The sequence below is a fragment of the Aptenodytes patagonicus genome, chromosome 19, assembly GCF_965638725.1.
Source record: "Aptenodytes patagonicus chromosome 19, bAptPat1.pri.cur, whole genome shotgun sequence".
Taxonomy (NCBI): domain Eukaryota; kingdom Metazoa; phylum Chordata; class Aves; order Sphenisciformes; family Spheniscidae; genus Aptenodytes; species Aptenodytes patagonicus.
This window is the reverse complement of record NC_134967.1, coordinates 8,938,634-8,960,380: the sequence shown is the minus strand read 5'-3', so window position 1 is coordinate 8,960,380 and position 21,747 is coordinate 8,938,634. Positions and strand designations below refer to the sequence as shown.

The following is a 21,747-nucleotide window of genomic DNA, read 5'->3' as shown; positions in this document are numbered from 1 at the left end:
GCGGCCGGGGCGGGGGAGCGCGGCGCCATGGCGGCGGCGGCGGCCTGGCCGGAGCTGGAGGCGGCGGCGCGGGAGCGGCGGCGGGAGCTGGCGCTGGGCGGCGCGGCGGTGGCGGAGCGGGTGGCGGCGGGCGGCGGGCGGCTGCCGGCGGCGCTGCTGGCGCTGCCGCTGCTGCAGTCGCTGGAGCTGAGCGGGTGCGCGGCGCTGCGGGAGCTGGGCCCGGGGCTGGCCGCCGCCCTGCCCGCCCTCCACACGCTGGTGCTGCGCGGCAACGCGCTGGGCCCCGCCGGGCTGGGCGCGGGGCTGGGCGGGCCGCTGCCGGCCCTCCGCCTCCTCGACCTCTCCGGCAACGGCCTGGAGGCGCTGCCCGCCGCGCTGGGCGGGGCGGCGGGCGCGGAGCCGGCGGCGGAGCCGGCGGGAGCCCCGGCCTTCCCGCAGCTGCGGAGCCTCAACCTGAGCGCGAACCGGCTGCGGGAGCTGGGCCCGGGGCTGGCCCGCGCCGCGCCGCAGCTCCAGGCGCTGCTGCTCTCCGGCAACCGCCTGCGGGCGCTGCCCGGCGGGCTGCTGCCCCCCGCCGGTGCCGCCGCCGTCCCCGGCGGGCCCTTCCCGCTCCTCAGCCGCCTGGAGGCGGCCGACAACGAGGTGGCGGAGCTGGGCGCCGACATCGCCGCCCTGCCGGCCCTCAAGGTGGGAGCGGCCCCGCGGCCCCCCGCCGCTGACCCGGGTTCCCGCCGCCATCGCTGACCACCCCGTCTCTGTCTCTTCCAGAGCCTGGACGTGGCCAACAACCAGCTGAGGGAGCTGCCCGCCGCGCTGGCCGACTGCCCCCGGCTGAAGGAGGCCAACTTCAGGGGCAACCAGCTGAAGGACAAGCGGCTGGAGAAGATGGTCAACGGCTGCCAGACGAAGGCCATCCTGGAGTACCTGCGGGCTGGGGGCCGCGGGAAGGGGAAGGCCGAGAGCGCCAGAGAGGAGGCCAGGAAGAAGAAGAGGGAGAAGCAGCAGAAGAAGGATGGCAGGGATGGGGAGCAGGACGAGCTGGAGGAGGCGAGCAAGCTGCTGGTGAAGGTTCTGCACGTTTCCGAAAACCCTGCGCCCTTGGTGGTCAAAGCGAGCCATGGCGTCAAAGATGTTCGACCCTTCATTGTGTGCTGCGTGCTGAAGGGAGTGAACTTAAAGGCGGGAAACGCTCTGAAGAGGTTCCTGTCCACGCAGGTAATTGCTGCGGTCTTGTGTTACTCATTTGCAACAGGAACGTTGCTGGCAGCGTTGGAAACGGACCGTTCTAGGCTCCTTCCAGCAGATAAGTTTCTGAAACTTGGAGTGAACTCTTCACCGAGCAGGTGGTGAGGGTACGGCGGGATGGCACTGCAGCGTGGCCTCTGCCAGCGGCGTGCCGCCTAGTCGCTCTGTAATAAGCAAGAGTGGTGTTCATGAAGAACCTAGTAGGAGCTTAGATATTGCCACGAGAGGGCGATGAATGCACGCGCATTTGCGTTGCCTCTGTAACAACAGCTTGTTAGTGCCGTGGAACCTGTTCAGAACCAGTAGTAAACCCACCTCCACGGTACCAACGTACCTTGGTTTGGCTCCAGGTTCCCTAATGTGAGCTAAAACTGTCTTGCACGCCTAACCTTCCAACCAAAGTATCTTTCACCTGGCGTACTGCTCGCCTGTCCGTTCGATGGCAGGTGTTAGCTTCTTTCAGATTATGAGACTCACGTACTTGTGATTGTTCTCTGATTTAAACCTGTTTATCTCCCTGTTGAGAAACATGTCGCGTGCTGTCCTTCACTATCTTTATGTTTGGTTTGTAATCCAGATAAAATTATTCTGCGGGTGAAGAGAAGGGCTCCATTTAATGCAAAAGGGTTACTCAACTAGCTGATAATGCTGCAAACACTAAATATAGAAGGATCTGAACCCTTGGAGGAATAAATCATGTTGATGTTTTTGATATATTTTGATGGCATTCTTTTACATTTTAGACTAAACTGCACGAAGACATCTGTGAAAAGCGGACAGCAGCCACAATTGCCACCCATGACTTGCAGTTGATCAAAGGTCCTCTGGTATATGATGTTCAGCCTCCTGATGAACTGAAGGTAGGGCCAGTGGCATTGGTGGGCCCTTCCAATTTTTTTCCTTTTGCTTTCTGGAACTGTGTAGAATGGAAAGAATTTTTTTTTTACCCTGTAGATGCTCGTAAAACTAACTCCAGGAACTTCAATTTCGAAGCTGTGCTAATTTTCTTGCTATCCTGCTGTAACAAAGCCTGCTTGAACAAGCCTGACAGAGCTACCTAGTATTACTCCAGGACCAGTTACGAGTGCATCTGTCTGAGGACTTAAAGTAATCATGGAAAGCAGATGCAGGGTTTGGGTTTTCTTTTTTCTCTACAAACATTCTGATCTTGCTTAATGTGTACCTTGGCTTAGGGTGACTGAGGTATTGGTGTTTCAGTGTTGACCCTTTCTCCTGCGTTGTGGTCTTACCATCTTAACGTTCCCTGGAGGTCCGTATACGTTAGGATGTGCCTGGAGTGTCATACAGCAAGGCAGGTGCTCAGTCGTATGAGTGCACCTCGAATGGCAGCAGCCTTCAAGGTAACCTAATTAAAATCAACTCAGGTTCTGTTTATTTACCCAGTCTTGAGTTGTTTATGTTGCTGCTTTCAAAGAAGAGGGGGAAAAAAAAAAAGCTTGCAGTATATTTGTGTGACAAGCTCTTAGACTGTACTTGTAACTTCAATCCAGAATACAAAAATGATACTTCAAATTTGTCATCCTTATTTATTTAGGCCTATTTCAGTCTGTCCATTGATATCCTGCCTCCAGAACCCACCTCGTTGGAGGACTGAACAGTCAGGATATTCTGACTCTTTGGGGCTGACCCAAAGTTTTTGTGGCATTCTGCTCTCTAGACACCTTGTGTTTGCAACTGTTCTGTGCACGTGGCCTGGTCCTTGGGAATGAATTCTTCGTTTTCCTGATGGCTCACAGAGCCTTTCGTCCATGGCTTCTGCTACGAGACAGCAGGTTTTCACATTATTCAGGGGGTAACGACAGTGAAGGAACTGGCTAAGGAAACTGTCCACGCCTGATTTAGTACTAGCAAATGAGCCTGTTTTTCAAGTGGGTGTTGGAGCTCACGCAGAGGTTTAAACTCCCTGTGATCATAGCAGTCCATGTGAAATAGAAAGTGTATTCCCATACCGAATAAGGTGTTAGGAATGACAGCATACAGAAGTATGGTTTTAATTATTGTCTTGCTTACAGGAGAGTTTTAACAACCCTGGTCTTTGAGTCACTCTTAAACTCAAACCTTTGTTTTCTTGTATGGTGTAGATAATGCCCCTGGGTCGAAAGGAGATCAAGGCAAAGGATCTTCTCCGTCAGCTGCAGTCAGAAGCTGAGGAGCAGAGGAAACAGAAGAAGCGTCAGAATGTTTCTGGGTTGCACAAGTCAGTATACTGACCTTTTGTGGGTTTTCTTCATGTGAATTTTGGTAACTCGTATGGAAAAACAGCACTGAAGAAAATGTGCTCGAATGTATTATGAAGCATGTTCTGTAATGGCAATGGGGTTAACAAACCCAGTGCGAGCTTTTAGGAGTTGAGATGAAAAACACTGAGCTGAATTTATAGGTAAAGAGTAACCTGGTGTGAAATGAGGATGATGAGTGCCTTCTGTTACTTCCAGCTGCATCAAGAGTAAATTCTGGTCATACAAATTATTCTTAGAGGTGACAGATATATTTAGAATAGCAAATAGAAAGGAAACAAGGAGGAATGAAGCGTATGTTGTGCACATTCAATAAACTAAGCAAATCAGAGGTGCGGTAAATCTGCACGTGGTAACAGATGGACGACAAAGCAGGGTGTGGTACTGCCCTATTCTGTTTACTGCTCATGCAGAGATCACCGCCCATATCTGTTGCTCGTATGGCTTGGGGAAATTTGCCAAGTACATGATGGGAGAACTGTATATTGCCATAGTAAGTAAGAGGGAAAATTAAGTAAGCTGTCTGGAAGAATCAGACAGTGGACTCCGATTTTCCTGTTTGAGCACTGGGATCTCTGAAAGCGCTAGAAGCATGTCTATCTACTTTGACAGCGTGGATATTAAAATGTAGGTTACTTTATGGTTCCAGCCCATCACTTCCTGCAGCTGGTGGCCTTCCTCAGCTGTATCACTATGATACTGTTTTGCTGAATTTTAGTGCTCTGACTTCTGTTTTTGCTACGTGGTAGATCAGGAACACACTAATTCGGTTTTGTCCCGATTTTCTGCCGTTGTGTCCAGCTGCTGTTTCAGTTGCTCGCTTTTTGCTTCTTTGTTTTTCATGGCAGGTATCTCCAGTTACTGGATGGCAAAGATAACTACCCATGTCTCGTGGATGCCGAAGGCATTGTGATTTCTTTCCCACCAATAACCAATAGTGAGAAAACAAAGGTACTCTCTGTTAGTGGAAATATGTTAATCAGAATTAATACGTTAATACGTTAATCAGAATTAAACAGTGTTTCTTTCTACTGAGAGAGATTTAACTCCAGATTCAAAGATACGTGCAGTTCTGTGAAACTTGTGATTGCATTCCAAATATAAATCTTCAAAGCCTGAATCTTCTCTGCTAGACTGTCAGATTGAGCTGGATCTTGAAGTTACATTTTTACCTTTGTAAATCTGTAAAGCTCTGGCGAGCTATTCCAAAGGCACCAGTCTGCCTTTGCGGAGATGGCTTTATTGAGGGGCACGAATATGGTTTTTGACTTGTAAGGAAAGGCAGTACTTTGCCTCCAGTTGAACTGAATAAAAGTCTTTCTTTCAGTTTGTGTATTGAAATGTTGCCAAGTGACCGTGGGCGAGTACGCTCTGATTCCTTACTTGCCTTTACCTGTGATATTCTTACAGATTAGTAGAGACACCCGTAATCTATTTCTGGAAGTGACAAGCGATACCAGTTTACAGATCTGCAAAGATGTCATGGACACGCTAATTCTGGTAAGTAGTTCAGTAAAACAATCCTGTCTGTTCTTGGTGTGCTTCTTAACAAAACATTTAATTGCTCACATGTATTGAGAAGAATACAGAAGTTGATTTTTATTTTAGTATTATTATTTTTCCCTCTCCTTCACTTACTCTTCCATTCTTGCTGTATCGCAGAAGGATTTTATATTCTTGTATCCCGACTAACTGGCAGACCTCAAAACTCACCAGGGTGAATAACGTTGTGTTACCACAACTGGAAATTTATGGTTTGACTTTCAACACCTTCCCCTTGTTAGTGATCTTACGGCTTCAATTGCTGCCAATAAATTCTTTTAGGGAGATTTCTCACCTCAGCCTGCCTGACGATTAGCTTGCTTGGTCCTATCGTTATTACAGAATTATCTTTCAGATACTGTATTAGCAGCAGGACAGTCTCATTAAATGCCATTCAACATGCTTTCTTCTAATTAAAGCTTTCTTACTGAAAAGGGTAAAACTTGGTATGTGGTGAGTACAGGATAGTATGCTGTTAAATATTTTGCAAGATAAATGTATATTTTCTTGTCCGGTTAACATAACCTTTAGGACACATTGGTGAAGGCTAACTGATTTGTGTAGTTGACTGTCCTGGTTTTCACTGGGATAGAGTTAATTTTCTTCCTAGTAGCTGGTAGAGTGCTGTGTTTTGGATTTAGCATGAGAATAATGTTGATAACACACTGATGGTTTAGTTGTTGCTGAGCAGTGCTTACACTAGTGAAGGACTTTTCAGCTTCTCATGCCCTGCCAGCGAGAAGCTGGGAGGGGGCACAGCCAGGACAGCTGACCCAAACTGGCCAAAGGGCTATTCCATACCATACGACTCATGCTCAGTATATAAACCGGGGGGAGTTGGCTGGGGGGCAGTGACCGCTGCTCAGGAACTGGCTGGGCATCGGTCAGTGGGTGGTGAGCCAATTGCATTGTGCATCACCTATTTTCTATATTCTTTGATCATCATTATTATTATTATTATTTTCCCTTCCTTTTCTGTCCTATTAAACTGTCTTTATCTCAACCCACGAATTTTACTTTTTTTTTTTCCCCCAATTCTCCCCCCCATCCCACTGGGGGAGGAGTGAGCGAACGGCTGTGTGGTGTTCAGCTGCCTGCTGGGTTAAACCACAACATGGACACAAGGTGGTAACAGGGACAATTTCAAACGGTCCGAAAGCAAACTTGTTGGTGGCAATCCTACAGCAGGCTCTTGTTGCTTAGAATCCAGTGCTTTGACAAAGCCCGAGTTCTGTGATAAACGCAAAAAATTAAACTGTTCAGAAGGAGCGGGGCCTCCTGGAGAGCACAGCGGTGATAACATCAAAAGCCCTTTCGGTTTCCTGAAAGATTCTAACCCACTGAAGAATGTTTTCAGGCAGACGTTCCTCCAGAGGCTGGCCAGTGCCACACCTTGGAAGCAACTTGGAGTTGCTCTGAGAGCTTAGCTGCAGAATTAATCTTGTTTTCTGTATTTTGCTTTTAACAGAAAATTGCAGAACTGAACAGATTTACCTTGGAAAATAAGGAAGACTCGGGCTCGGATAACGAATCTGATGCTCTTTGTGGACCAGGGAATTTGAACCCCAGCCAAAATGTACAGCCGATGAATTTTCCATTGGTAGTGGAGCAGGTTCGAGTGGTGGACACGGATGGAAACTTGAAAGTACTTTATCCTTCAAAAACGGACCTAACCACAGTTTCCTCTCTTCTGACTGTAATACGTTAGCAGCTAGCAAAGCTAAGAAAATTATTCAATTTTCTTTTTTTTTTTTTTTCTTCCGTATTCAACAATGCAACTCGTACACAGTGAGGTGGTTTGCTTTTTTTAAAGAAAAGGTGCAGTGCATCCTTCCTGGGTATGTGAAAACTTCAAAGTTTGATCAAGCTACGGCAAGGAGTATTGCATTCTTTCAGCCTTAACAGAAAGTCATCAGCATTCTGACTAGGTAGAGATAACAGCATCTTCAAATGTGAACTTAAAGGCAGAGAAGGTATTTGAAGTCAGAATGCGTTAACTTGTAGAGAAAATCATTATGACATCTTAGCATTTATAAAATGAGTGCTGTCGTATTTTTCTGTAAGATCACTATTTCTTCCTGGTATGTTTCAGCTGGATTATTATTTTGGCAGCTAAACTGAGAAATCCAGTAGGTGACAGCATTGAGACTAAGTCACGTGCTATGTACCAGTACTGAAGTCAGAATGCAAAACTACTTTGCTAACATCTCATTCTGCATAATACTATTTTTATATCCGGAGTAATTGTGAAAATTTAATTGCTGTCGGAACTTGAGGAATGAGTTTTAAAGTGATGTTAATGCCTGAACACAGAAACCACAGCTTCCGTTTTTAAGTGAAGTCAGTTGCATTGACTGCAGGGGTTTGTGTGTCCCAGTACCTTTCAGAGCCATCATCCATCCTTGTGGAAATGCCAGTTGTAGTGACCTTGTGTACCCATTGCGTTACTGTTGATCGAGCACTGACTTTATTCTTGGTCGTGAAGTTCAGTTCTGTTCAGAGGGCTAATGCTGCCTTACATCGACACTACTAAAGCTCCCTGTCTCCCCAGAATATAAGCACTCTTGCCCAGCATGACCCTCCTGGGGCTTTCTGTCACACTGCCACACGAAGAGTGTTGGGGACACCTTCCAAAATACAGGTAGCTGGAGTGGTTCTAATTTTTGTCCAATAAGCCTGTGGACGACTTTTACATCCAGGCTACTACCTGTATGAATGCAAACCTCTCCATAAGCTAGGGTGACCTACAGATTGACTTTTTTCTGTTAAAAATGAGAGAGAGCTCTAACTGAACTTCTAGATACTGTGTCAAATACGTTCACATGTTGGGACTTGCATATTGAATGGAAAAATAAAACAGTTCTTGCAGTCATACGTCAGTGTCACTTGTGTTGGCATTGGTGAATTTTCCAGTCATGTTGCCAAAGCAGCTATTGTATACTGCAAAAATGGTAACTTAACGCTTTCTAGCTACTTGTAGCCAAGCAGTCCTTCAAGTAGTGCTTCAAGCTTCCCTGTGAAGTCGAATGTTTCTACAGACCAATGATTTACAGTGAATTGTGCTCTGAGTCGGTTGAAACAATTGAATTAGATATTCCCGCAGAACTTGATTTCAGTAAAATGAGTTTAATTTGTTAGTAAGTCACCATCTCAAAACCAAGGAACAGGAGCCTGAAGTTGGCGACGTATTCTGACTCAGCCGTTAGGGCTGCTTTTCAGGCGTTAAAAGATGCTACCTTGCAGGACTCTTTCTCCTTCCCTTAGCACTGGTAGGCGATGAAGTAGACGTGTCGATGCTGTAGAGCGACGGGACCTTGACGCCTTTCTGTTTCAGCATCTGATGGAACTCCATCCGTTCATTAATTATTTTCTGAAAATTAGGGACGTATAAAGAGGTGGGAAAGCATTAGGTGGAGAGCAGTACTGCAGAGTGTTCTCTTACCTCATCAGTCCCTTGCCAGCTGCTAGAAGCAGGGTTCGAAAGAGCCACGTACCTGCATTGCCTCCAGCACCTCCTCATCCGTAACCTCTGCCTGGGGAGGCCTGCTGCCTGCCGTACTGAATGTAGCCTGAATTATTTTGCTTCGATACCTTTCAAACTTTTGATAAAAGAGGAAAGTAGGTGTGTTTAGTCTTTATATACAATTCTTTGGCATTTGCATGGATCTATAGAAACTACATGGTCAGACTTGGACAAAGTACTAGTGAATGATGAAATGGAAAGTCTGTTTATGTGAAATTACGGGCAGTTTGACTGGGCTTCACTGCAAGTACTGTGACAACGATGTGTTTCTGGGTGGACCGAGTCCCTTACCCAGGTATCGGGCTCTGTGCTTGCAACCAGGCAGATATGCCTGCAGGAAATGGCTTTAAGGTGACACCTGTTACTTTGAGTCTGGAAGGTTATTAGAAATCTGGCGATGTAACTGTTCTGAACTCGAGTTTCTCAAGGGTTTCTGGTATTTGAGGCCTGTTTGCTTTGTAAGCGACCTAAGAGCTGCATGCTAAAAAGCTGGGAAGCAAATGGACTGAGTTTCCTGCTCCTCTGGCCCCGTGGCTGCAAAGGGAAGCCGGGCCCCGAGGGCAAAGGACTGCAGCACCCTGGTGCATCTCCCACTGTGCTTCTGCCCAAGAATGTCTCTAAGCTTTCAGAGACATTTCCCTGCTTGAAATGGTTGAAGTGTCTCCCAAGAGGGAGGTAGGAATCTGAAGTGAAGGAGGCTGCACTTACCCTGCTGGTGATGCATTCGAGCGCCACTCTAGTTTGCAGCTCCCTGTGCTGCAGTGTCTCAGCTTGGCTCTGGATCGCCTCTTGGGCCCGTTGCTGCTTGTGGATGTGGTATCGGCTGGTCAGAACCTCTGCCTGTAGCTGGCTGACTGTCCCCTGTAACTCACTGATCAGCTTGTTCTGCTCAGCCAGTTTGGATTCTTGTTCTGTAACAACCTGAGGAGATACATAAATCGAGCTGTTACTGTGAGGAAGAAAGTGAGCAGGCTTGGCCGCATCTTCCCAGGATCTGGTCCAAATGCTTCTTGTATTTCCTGGGCAGAGTCTACAGACTAACAACCTTGCCAGTACTGGTGACTGTTATTACGTGGCATTTTCTCTAAAACTACTGGATTGAGTAGGTGGTTTTTATGTGGCAAACTCCCCCAAGCCTAAAACAAGCACAACTAAGCAGCTAATACAAGAATTTTCTATAGCAGCTTAGCACCGAATTTACCTGTCGAAGACTACAGTTCTCCTCTATTGTCACCATCATTTCTTCGTGTTTCCGTTCTTCTCTCAGACTGCAAAACTTAAGAGAAAATATTTTACACTTCAGTTTTGCAGTTCACAGGTGCACCTCCTGCCTGTGAGAAAGGGAACTGTTGCATAAAGCCCGAATTCCCCGCTGCCAGCTCTCCTAACGACGATGCCCACCACACTCTCAGGGCGGTACCTTGGTAGACATGGCTTGTAGCTGATTTTCTCGCTCTCTGAGCTTCTTTTGGAGCATTTGCTTTTCAGATTTGGTTCTCCGAAGCTGGGATTCTTGGATCTCCAGTTGTCTTTGCAAGGAAGACATGGCACCTGGAAGGTTGGAGTACTACTGTAAGCAAACCGAATCCCTGCCAAAAGCTTCATGGCATCTTTTTCAGGTAGGCGTAAGCAGAGCTGTTGTAACCGTCTGAGTATAGACCGTGGGTGAAGTTAACGCTACAGCCACAGCGACGCTGGTTAACAATGCGTTTCGTAGTACTTTGCTGCGATATATATTAAACTTAAGCAATGTCATCGTGTGAGGTAGGAGCTACTCTGAGGACTAATAGAGCTGGTAACACAAGCACAGGTTTGCCAGAGCGCTGAAACGCTACTGGATGCCCCAGAATGCTGCTCAGGGTTTCCTCATGCACTTCACTTCTAAGGGGGGAGAGAAAGCGGTTTCAAAATAAGTGGCGTTTCCGCCCCGCTCTGTGAGCAACAATCGAAAGCAGGTTTTGTGCTCACGGGAGCGTAACCTAGAATTTTTTTCTGGGTAAAAGGAGCAGAATCGCAAGAAGATGAAGCTGGTCGCTAGGATAACGGTGCGTTTTCTGGACGCCTTCCCCGTGGTACCTGTGGCCATGTTGTAGTCATCCCTTGCTTTCTGCAGTTCCTCACGGAGCTCTCGCTCGGCTTTCTGGGTCTCGGCGAGCTGCGCCGCCTGCTCCTGCAAGACCCCGCGAGCGTCAGCATCGCCGACAACTTCGTCGGGGGCTGCTTTGCCTGAGCTCCCTCCTTCCATCCCCGCGCTATGGAGGGGGGTGAGGGCTCTCGCGTGGAGAGGTGGGCTCAGAACGGGGGCCGAAGCCCGAGATCAGAGGTGGCGGCGTCCTTCCCGGTGCCTGGGACGGCGATTCGCCCCCTCTCCCGGCGTCGTCAGGCGCCGGGCCCGGAGCAGGGCGCGTACGCCGCCATAGCGGCCCGCTGGAGGGGGGGGCACGGGACGGGGGCCCGCTCGGGGCGGAGCGGGGCCGCGCCGCCTCGGCGCCGCGCCCGGTTGCCGGGCAACGGCGGCGGGGGCCGCGCCTTCCGCTTCCGGGGCGGCCGGGCCGGGCCGGGCCGCGCCGCCGCCATGGGGCGGAAGAAGAAGACGCTGCACGACTACGCGGCCGAGTTCTCGGAGCTGGCGGTGAAGCGGCACCTCCTGGAGCGCGGCGCCGCCGGGGAGGCGGCGGTGGTGGAGACGCTCTACTGCACCTCCTGCCAGCTGCCCATGCGGGTGCGCCGCGACCGCATCCTCGAGCACCTCTCCTCCGGCCGCCACTACCGCAACCGCCGCCTCCTCCGCCAGCACGGCCTGCGCGCCCCGCTGCTCCTGTGAGTGCCTGCACCCGGGCCGGCCCGGCTTCTCCCCGCTCGGGCCGAGGCCGCTGGGGAGCAGAGCGGTTGTTGGGAGCAGGTTGAGGGCGCGGGGCCTCTGCCCCTCGCTCGGCGAGGGAGAGCGGAGGCTCGCCCCAAACCCTCCTCTGTCTCGCCCAGCTCTGCAGGTCCAGACGTCGGCACCGGCCTGCCCCTGCAGCTCGACGCGCCCTCCCTGCTCTCCCAGCCGTCCTTCATCCTCGCCGCCAGCGCCGGCACTAGCGCCAGCTACGGCATGGTCCCCACTCCGCCCTCCTACCACAAGCCGCTGGTTCCCCACCACCCCGTCGCCGCCAGCTCCCCCGCGAGCGCAGCCACCCCCAGGGAAGACCCGACGCCCTCCACCTCCGCCAGCCGCCCCTCGGCGCTTGCCGCCTTCCACATGAGGATCGCACCTGCCCCCTCAAAGCAGCCTGGCCAAAGCGGGGCTGCGCCCGAGGCCTCCGATGGCCCGGCACCCGCTGGACGGCACGGCAGCGGCATTGGCCTCGCCCTCTTCGGCGTAGGGCTTGTTAATAAAGCCTTGTTTCAAAGCCTGATGGAGGAAAACGGCTGCTGCTTGCTTTACGTCGTGGAGGATCAGCTGGAGGAGGTGGAGCGTGCCTTCGGCGCCGAGTTCCTGGCTGGCACCAGGGTGCTGCGGCAGCAGGACGCCGATGTCGCACTCAGCGATCAGCGGTACTGTCCACCACTAACTCCTGTGCGTGCTTCTTCCCTGCCACGAGGTTGGGGCGGGCGTCTCCGGGCAAGGCTTGCTTCCCCGCGCTGGACAATGCCGCTGCGCCGTAGCGGACCCAGACCATGCTTGTCTGGCCCCACGTATGGGAATGGAGCGAGACCAAGGGGCCGTTACAGGCTAAGCCTTATGTAGTATGCTGTCTACCCCTAGATGCTTCAGAAGTCCCCGAGAAGCTTAGCTTGACTCACATGCCCGGAATCGATGGAAACTCAGAGGAGTTTAGTTGCAGGCAGTTTTGTTAAGGAATATAAACCCCCCTTACTTTCCTCCATTCCCATAGAGCAATAAATGACATGCTTTCCTGCTGCCTACCAGTTTTTCTGCCTCGGAGCAGCTGGCTGACTTTGGTGGCTCTTTTGAAACTTTGCGATAAGCGAGGATTGCTGCAAATAGGAAAGATTGTGGCGCTTTGCTTTACAGTTGAACTGAACAAGTAACATCGAGTGGTGTGGTTACAGTCAGTTCTCAAATTGGGATTTTAAATGTCATAGCAAAAGTGAAAGGCAGAGCTTTTAAGAAGGATGGATTTGATACTGGAAACTAAAGAATGGTAATAAGCTAAGATGTACCCATCACTTGTTCAGCGGCTCTACCACATACTTTTGATTTCACTGTATGTGTTAACTAGCCGGATTTAACTTGTTTTCAAAGGACACCTTTAAAAGACTTTCTCCTTTAAGATGCAGGAAAAGCAATGCAATTCCATTGTGCCACTTGTAATTTTAACCTATATATGTCATCCCATATTTCATCCTTGCAAGCAGGTACCGAGTTCCTTTTATAATGTAACTTGCTCTTCCAGAGTAACGGGGTTTTATGTCTTTTTTTTTTAACTCTTCCTCAAAGTTCAAGGTGGCGATCATAACAATAACTGTAACCGAAAGGAGCTTTTGAGCGTTGTTCATTCTAGTAAAAACCTCGTCCTCACTGAAGATCTTTCTTTTGACTTCTGCAGAGTCTCTGGAGCCATTATTTGTTCACCACCTGAAGAAGCCTCCGAGATGGTAATAGATGCTTTACGAGCAGGTAAGAGGAACAGCTGCAAATTCAGCTTTTATCTGTAGTCAGTAGCACACGGTGAGGCAGACCTTGTATGCTTGCTAAACGCTTTAAATGTGAATGCTTTCTCGTCTCGGCAGTGTCCCTTGGGTTGTGCAGACTGTCTAATTGCATAATGAAAGAGAAATTAGTCCAGTGAGGACACAGATGCTAATGGCTTAACACCAGTGGAGTTTGTACTTGTGCTGGTCCCAGTACGGCCATGCGGAGTGTCTAGTCTTAGAAATACCTCTAGGACTCAAAGGAGAGCCGTCTGTCAAAACAGTCACGCTTCTTGGGGTCTGTAAGCAGCTAGTAAAACCACAGCTGGAGGCCAAAAGGGAGTTAGTAGCATCAACAAAGAAAAAGCCACGCTTCAGTTTCATCAGACATACTTTCTAGAATGTAATGACGTGTATATGTTACTGCAAGATAAAAATGTTTTTCTGCAGACTGTGTCTTGCCTTCAGTCCTGTGTTCTGTACCGTTTTGCACAGGAAAAGGTGTATTTTGCGAGAGGCTGCCCAGTTTTGACAGGCAGACGGCAGAAGCTTGTTTCGATGAAGCTGACAGATGTGGAAGACCATTGGTGTGTGGATTCTACAAGTAAGACCAGCATTTTTCTTCCGATTTATACTCAATAAGAAGCGCGTGTCTGAAGGTAGCATCGATTCCTCAGGCTTTCCTGAATTTGTCCTCAAATAAACTTAGTTTCACTGCTGCTTGTTAACATTCATCTGGGAGTTAATTGGATTAGATTAATTCTTCATACTTAATGGAGATAAAATCTAGCTGTCATGAGATGGAAATAAATGTTCACTCGAATGGATGCTAGTGGAACTCAAACGATGAAGCTTTCAAGATGTGAAAGCTCCATTTCTTTTAGAATGGCCAAAGGTGGTTGGGGTCCACACCTCTGCAGTCCTTTTGAGGTTTTGCAAATGCTACAACTAGTTGGAGCTTCAGAGAAGGAAATATTCTGATGGTGCTGTGCCATTCTCTGAGGCAGTTTCTTGGTCTGTGGTTTTAGGACGTTTTTTGCTTGTGGTTTTTTGCATGTGTACAACCAGCAGGTCAGGCAGATCTGTGATTTTATTAAGCACGCAGCTACTGAGATCTGCTTTTCACTGCTCTGCTGTAAAGCATTTAGTTTGCAGCCCTGTTCAGTCTAGTAACGCCCTAGGACATTAAACTTTGCTCATGTATTAGACTTTCACACGAAACTTCTGCCCATAGGTATTGTACTTTTTCTGGATCTGAGGGTGTCAATCCTTTTTTCCCTGTTGGAAAGCTTTGTTGCAGGAAGCTAGAAATAACGTTGGAAGAAGGCAGTGAATTAGCTACGTTCTTTAAAGTAGCAGAGAAAAAGGCTGCTCTTTGAATATATTTTCATAATATTGAAAACTCTTCCTTTCTTGTAACTTTTTTGTACTTTCACTGATTTGCTTATTATATTCTGTACTTACTTAGATGATGTTGATCCTGTGAAACATAAGCACATGTGTTAGCAAATACAGGTGAAGGCTTAGAGTAACTCTTCAACAAAAGAACAAGCGACCTTTTGAAGTTCCTTTTAGAGCACTGTCTTTAGGGAGACACTGGCCCCATCCACTACTTAACTTTCCACTCAAATTGAGTTTCCAAACACTGGGATCTGCATAGAGCTGCGTTTAGAAGGGATGATGCTTGAGGACTATTAACCTTGAGGATTGCAAACTACATGGCCATGAAAATTCGCCTTGCTCTTGGAATTACTGGCCTATCTGATGGGAATAGATTTATTAATCTTTATAAAGTGATATTTCCACTTGCAACCTTACATCTGGACCTTTAAGATTAAATAATTGAAATAGAAGGAAAGTAGACTAATTTTAATTCGCTTCTGCTCTGTTAAACAAAAGCCAAGAATGCTGCTTTAAACTTGCGCCCGGTATTGAACACCGTACGCTGAGTGGACATGGGTTGTTAGTAAACACACCGGATCATTTTGTGCTGCTCTGCTGAGAAGAGTTAATTTCATTGCAAGTAAAACTTATTTGGACAAATATATATGTATTTCATACACACTAATACGTAATTACACAAAACATCTGCCCTAACGTTTGCCTTTTCCATTTGAGTGCGCTACATACAGGTCTGATCCCAGCCATAAGGTTGAAGCTCAGCTGAGGTTTTGGTCAACACTCAGCTGAATATAAACTTGCAGGTAGGGCTCTAAGAAGAACTGTAGGCAATTTTCTGGACCTTTAAATGCTTTTAGTCCCCATGGTTTAATTTCGTCATTAAAGTTGTTTGTTTAAGTCTTCACAAGTGCAGATAGTAGGCTCGTTTGCAAGGAGCAAAATTCATACATAATAAGTGGCTGAACTTAGAAAGCTGTGTCTAACCCCGTCTGTCTGGTGAGGTTCATGTCGCACGCTCGCCACTGTCTGCAGTCGAGTCGGCCTCGTGCACCGCAGCGGTAACGGCGGCCTAGGTGACCTCCTTCTCTTCCAAACGCTGTACCACATTCCTTGTTTCTCTTTGAAGGCGCTTTGACCCGGCGCTGCAGTTCTTGTACAAGAAAGTCCGCGACAGCCAGGCGCTGGGGAGGATCCACCGGATATCGACGATTAGCAGCACGTATCCAGCAGCGTCTCTGAGCTTCCTAAAAACATCAGGTACCGAGCGGCTTTCTTCTGAAAAGTTCGTTCTCAAAGGACTGGAAATGCATCTTGCCCCGTGTTCTGGTGGGAAGTCCCCTATGGTTGTGTGGCCTTAAGATGCATGGGTTTCCTTTTGAGGAGCATTTTCATTACCGATCTTTATTTTTGTTGCCTTTTTCTGTTTGCTTTTAGTATTAGTTTCTTCGATGTAGGGGGCTTTTTATATCGATCTCAGTGCAGTTCAGAAATGTACATTGACTGTGGGTTTCACATGTGGAGACCTTAATGCCCAGTTTTGCTTCTTCCAGGTGGAATTTTTTATAATGCTGCCGTGCACGATATAGATATTATCAGTTTGTTGTTGGGAGAGAGTGCACCAGATACAATTTTTTCACTGGGGCATGCATTCTGTGCAGGTAAGAATAAATCTTTTGATAGTTTATTGTGTACCTCTGGATTTCAGTACTAAAATTGGGAAGAAAGAGTGTACGAGAGCACGGTAGCCATGACATAACTGTTCCATCATAGAACAGTTGAACACTTCTACCTAGTGAGGTAGAAGGCAAGTTTCTCAAGAAGTTGTTGTAGACAGGGTGTTTAGCGATGATTTCTGACTTTTGTCAATTCCCTGCTGATGTGAAGCGGTTGCTGTAGAGGTATCGCTGAACTCTACTCTGTGTGGCAGCTGAGGGATATCAAGTTTGCCATCTGAAAACCAGAGTGCAGAAAATAATGAGCAAAGCTTTGTGCTTACAAGAACGTCAGTGCAGTCTCTTTCAGTTCTTTGCTTTCTCTGATTTCTCTGGCACTTTCCTGTTGATCTCAGCACGGTTAAAGATGTGAATTTACTCTGGATTGTGCCAAGCTGACGGGCACGCTCTGGGTTACCAGACTAATTTAAACTAACCATAAAAACGGGAAGCTGCCATTTTTTAAATGGAAACGCAAAGTTTTAATTAAGGTAATTGCAGCTGCCGCCAACCTTGACTGGCTGCTGTTAGAAGGTGTAGTATGCAATGTTACAATCTATGGTAAAGCATGGAAGCGCAACAAACAAAATGCCCCAGGGAGGATTTTGTACCATCTGCCTCGTTCTAGCTACGTGCTGGAAGTTGCCTGATCTTGGTTGTAATAAGCTGCAAAGGCAAATGTGTTTGGAAGAAGAAGTGGAAGCCTTCTTTAGGGAGAGCCACGGGCTGGGAAGGTGGAGTTCAGGCCTGGGGGCTGTGTGTTTCTGCAGAGCTTGTTGTTCTCCATCGGAAGTGCCGATAAAGGTAAACCAGCTGGTGTGCGTTGCAGAAAGCGCTTTGCTGTCGCCGTTGCTTCCTGTTCGAAGGTATTGTAGAGCCAGTGTCGCCTCTTAAAGGAAGAAGAGCGCTTTGTAGTCGTAGTACTTGCTGGTTTGCTGTTCCTGGTGTGAGTGAGTGCCTTTTTTGTCACTCAGATATGGCCTACTTGAAGGATGCAGACACTGTAGCGGTCAGCATGAAATTTCCTAGCGGAGCAATTGTTACTTTGGACATCAGTCAGCACTGCACTAAAAGCTGTGATCAGAGACTAGAGGTGCGTTCTTACTTTTAAGTCAAGTCTGTCGCGACACCACAGGCTAGCACGAGTTTTACCCTGTATGTGTTCACGTGGGGCAGTATGTGTTGCGCCCCGTGCATATGCCTGCAAGCACATTTCACAAAACACCTCTGTACCTCGGCAGCAGTGGATTGTTTGTGTTTGCTTAACCTACAATCCACTTTCTCTTTTGTTACCCGAATGTTGCCTCTGTTCACGTGTATTCTGTTGGGGTTGTAATTGTGCATGCAATCATACTAGAGCAGGAATTGGCGTCAGCTCTCCAGAGGCTGAAATGTTGTCGCACGGTCCGTTTGTTGTCTTTCCAGGGTGTTTTTAGGTGTATAGCAAGCCAAGAGTTAAGGACTAAAGGGGAAGAAAAGTGTAAACTCAGAGGCAAATAGTCTGTAAATTCCTAAAGTCATGAATTACAACAGATGCGTGGGCTGGATTTGGGGAGTAATAGCTTTTAAATACTTAAAAAAGGAGCTTTGCTCAGGTGGGAAGAAAAAAAGAGGAGGTATCACATAAGTGGAAGCCACTGTACTACAACACGTACCTGGTATTTTCTGTCGTGTCTGATCCATACAAGGGGGTATGTCAGTTGTAACTCCTAATTTTAGTGGCTACTTTTTTCTTGGTTGTACAAACCAGGGCTTCCATAGACTAGCCAGGTGTTTAAGATCGAAAGCACGATAACTTAGAAACGTTGTTCTCCTTCCTGTTTGCTGCCTTCCCTGCAGGTTCACGGTTCTCAAGGAACGTTACGGGTAGATAATCAGAATCCCCTGGGCATTACGGAGCATGGGACTTCGGTATCCATATATTCACAGACCCAAGCCGATCGCTACAGAGATGCGCACAGGGAGCTCTTTCGACACTTTCTGAGAACCCTGAAAGGTAGGACGAAGCTTACGTTAATGGCTAGTGTTGCTTTCGATTTGCTTTCAGCAAAAACTTCCCTTGGAAGCTGTTCCAATAGCGCTTGCAATCTGGTGTTTGTGTCTGAAATCCCAAAAAGAAATGAGTAGGTGTGAAAACTAGGAATGCGATTCATCATGGTTAAGTTTAAGCCGGTGTTGTGCAGGTGGTGAGCGAGCCCCCTGTAAGCAAACATGGGGTTTCACGGTCTGGGCTGCCGCCCTGACAAGCTCTGGTGTTCTCAGCAGATGCGTGTCGAGCACGACGGTGCATGCAGCTCGGTAGCAACATGCGTGGAGTGGTCAGCCTCCAAAGGAGCTGATAGTTCGACAAAAGTGCAAACAACTGACCTTGTTTCAGTAAATGAAAGTGAATGACTCGTTGGGGGGTGCGATTCTTCTCTCACTTTCAAGTCAGTGAGATGGGTGAGGGATGGAGTGTTGGTCTGAAACTGTGTTCTGAGAAGAAATGAAAATTGGGAGGGAACGTTACGTTGGACCTTACTGTCGTTTGTGAAGAAAGCAGCCATTTGTAACAGCAAGGAGACCCTCATCTGGAGTCCTGGCTGCCTGGAAGGAATAAAAATTTCTGTTCTGCTGGCTGCATTGGCAAAAATACAGGATTTTAGTCACAGAACAGGAAGGAGAGGGGGCTGAAGCTTTCTTTTTAAAATCTGAGGCCCCAGCTCCGGGAGCTGAAGAGGGGTGCCGTGGTGGGTGGCGATGTGCCGAAAGGCAGAGCAGGTGATAATGGCAGGTGATAATACGGGTTTCATCCAGTGCTTCATTCCTGTCCTTGCAGGCAAGGAATCCCCCGTGATAACCAAAGAGCAGTTTCTCTGGACGATTCAGGTCGCTGCAGCTGCTGAACAGTCCTGGAGAAACGGATCCGCTGTTGACTTGCGCAACGAAGCAATAGATTCGTCCGTAATCAAGACTGAGATAATGTGACACACGCTGCTGTTTTCTGAGGTGAAGGATAACTGTTAAGCTGCGCTACAGCGAGGTCTTTCCACCTAGTGATGTCTCCGCTGTAACCTTAAAACAAGACCTGCGGTTTTGATGTTTCCGCCGGGAAAGCCTGGAAGACGGAGGCACTTTTGAACCAGAAGCGCTCGGTGCTGAGGCTGTGGATGTTTCTTAGCGCGTCAGCCAAAGCCCTCGAGAAATTCTGGGCAGTTTTATCCAGGTGGCTTTTCCTCCTGGAGAGCTCTGCTGGCTGTGGAGCTCTGTTTTCCTGGGAGAAGACGGATGCTCCTCGGGCCGTGGTAAGGTGGTGTAGACCGCCACCAGCCGTGATGGGAACGGTGCAAGTGGGCGGCTTTCCTGGCGGCTTCGCAAGCGAGGTGATGTAATGCTCAAAAAAAATACGGGAGCATCCGTCTGGTCCATGCTCATTTCCCTTCAGTGTATGCAGGAATGTGACTTCTGTGCTGAACTCGCCTCTGGACCTCCTATTTATTGTTTTGTTTGTTGTTTTTACTGGGTTTTCTAAGTCTTTTTGAAAAGAAGTTATGATCTAATTTTCTTGGGGGGGTGGGAAAAGGAAATTAAAAAGCAGGGAGGGAGACCTCTGACCGTCCTGATGTTGGAGAGATGAGACACTTCCTAGTAAGGCCATAAATTAAGGCTATTCCGTAGAGGAGCGACGCACTTGGGCATTTCGGTAATAAGCACTGCGTTGTTAAAGGGCTTTTTCAGAACGCAATCTGTGAATTTGTACAGGGGCCCTGTACCACATCGGTTACCGAGACATGCGGCTGCTGGGTGGGTTATTCAGCACCCAGCGTTGTCTGGATTACTCGCTGCAGCAGCAAGGTAGCTGTCTGGAGGCTGTTGTTTTCCTTGTTAAAATGCAAATGTTGCATGTTAACATTTTAGTAGCAAAATTGAACTAATAATCATATTCTTTGAGGGTAGGAAGGGCATCTGATTGCGTATTTTAAAGGTGGTTTTTTTACAGTCCAGCAGATTTGGAATACACACCACAGGAAAAGATAGTGCCTTCAACAACAGGCAAGTCTGCTTTTAAACCAGGTTCTTTGTACCTTTTTATTCTTGCGTTGAGCTTATTGCAGATGTATAGATTTTACTATTCTTGTCTATTTCTCACATGCCAATTTTCAAGATCTTTTGAAAGCTTTTTTTATTGCATTAAAATAACATTCTTGCCTTGAGTGTTAGTTTATAAATGACGCTTCTTGCAAGATTCTTTAGTTCAATCGATTTCCAATTCCTGCGTATGGAATATGTGTTACTAAAACTAGAAATAGTGGTGACATTCATAGCTAAAGACAATTCTCTCGTGGAAATTGTTTTTAACGGTGTAATTTTTCAAATTCAGAAAAGCTGTGTCTTAGCGATAAAGATTGCTATCAGTTTCATTCTCTATTTTCTAGTCATTTATTGGAAAAAAGAAAGTTCTACCTATAAAGAAGTAGACATTTGCCTCTCCGTAATCACTATAGTGACTCATTAATAGCAAGCGGGTTTCTTTTCGGTTTGGCGGGGTTTCAAGGCTGGCTCTGTGCAGGTGTGACTTTGGTGAGATGTACGCTTCCTCCCGTGGAGCGTTGGGAACGGAAAGCAGCACTGAGAGCTTTCGGGGTGGGGTAAGGCTGCTTGCATACGGGGAGCAAACTGCTCTCGCACGCTCCCCCAAAACAGTAACCCTGGCTGTGGAGGAAAGCGCTCTGCTCCCTCAGGCCGGTTGTCCTGATGTCGGTAAGGAGCAAAGGGCCTGTTAACGGCACTCGTGCTTTGGCAGCTGCTCCTGCGCAGAACGGCGTCTCTCTGTAGCTTCGTGGTTGCTTGGTGAAGCAAGCAACTTCAGGCCCTTCGAGGTCTTACGCTTTAAGGCTTACGCTGGTATAGGAGGACGCTTTCTGCACAAAATAAGCAAGACTTGAGTTGCCAGATGTTGTAATTCCCATGTGTGCTTTTATTGTGTTACAAAAAAAAAAACCAACAGAGAAACCACAGCTATAAAAATAACACATTTTCCAAAGATAACATTACAAAAAATACCATTCATACCATGGTTGGAGTGTATCAGTTAACACTGCCGGAAGAAGCCTTAGTTAACATTGAAAACATGAACAATTGTTTCAAAACCTTTAAAGCATTAAAGTGCTTTAATTAGCCGTTATCCTGGGACATAGGTTCACATTTCAGCAATGCCAAAGGAGTCAGGTTCCTAATCGGTGCAGTGTAGAGGGGCGTAACGGCCTCCAGGATGGTGCGCTCGCACCTGCGGCTCACCCCGGGCGGGAGAGCAGAGCCCATCGCCGGAGGGCGGGAGCGGGAGGAGGCCACCTCCTGTGTGCCCAAGGCTCGGAGCCGCTGCTGGACACCGAGACGAAGGCAGCAGAGGGAGGACCTGGGTCCCGGGGCTGCTGTTACGGCACGT

General features: G+C 48.0%; 3 protein-coding genes across 3 annotated transcripts; 2 read left to right on the top strand and 1 right to left on the bottom strand.

Moving 5' to 3' along the window:
• The first annotated feature begins 27 nt into the window (after window positions 1-27).
• LRRC47 (leucine rich repeat containing 47) lies at window positions 28-7,919 on the top strand. The gene is made up of 7 exons (XM_076355893.1): window positions 28-687; window positions 769-1,215; window positions 1,989-2,105; window positions 3,348-3,463; window positions 4,352-4,454; window positions 4,914-5,003; window positions 6,514-7,919. Exons 1-7 carry the CDS (start codon window positions 28-30, stop codon window positions 6,751-6,753), a joined length of 1,773 nt encoding a protein of 590 aa, XP_076212008.1. The 3' UTR covers window positions 6,754-7,919.
• Window positions 7,314-10,977, bottom strand: CCDC27 (coiled-coil domain containing 27). The gene is made up of 6 exons (XM_076355900.1): window positions 10,645-10,977; window positions 9,989-10,119; window positions 9,770-9,844; window positions 9,277-9,489; window positions 8,540-8,644; window positions 7,314-8,415 (listed from the first exon to the last, which is right to left on the bottom strand). Exons 1-6 carry the CDS (start codon window positions 10,811-10,813, stop codon window positions 8,278-8,280), a joined length of 831 nt encoding a protein of 276 aa, XP_076212015.1. The 5' UTR covers window positions 10,814-10,977; the 3' UTR covers window positions 7,314-8,277.
• Window positions 10,823-20,515, top strand: LOC143169165 (uncharacterized). Its single transcript, XM_076356436.1, has 9 exons — window positions 10,823-11,388; window positions 11,551-12,108; window positions 13,125-13,195; window positions 13,705-13,813; window positions 15,737-15,867; window positions 16,161-16,268; window positions 17,297-17,415; window positions 18,162-18,318; window positions 19,141-20,515. Exons 1-9 carry the CDS (start codon window positions 10,823-10,825, stop codon window positions 19,287-19,289), a joined length of 1,968 nt encoding a protein of 655 aa, XP_076212551.1. The 3' UTR covers window positions 19,290-20,515.
• Window positions 20,516-21,747: the final 1,232 nt, after the last annotated feature.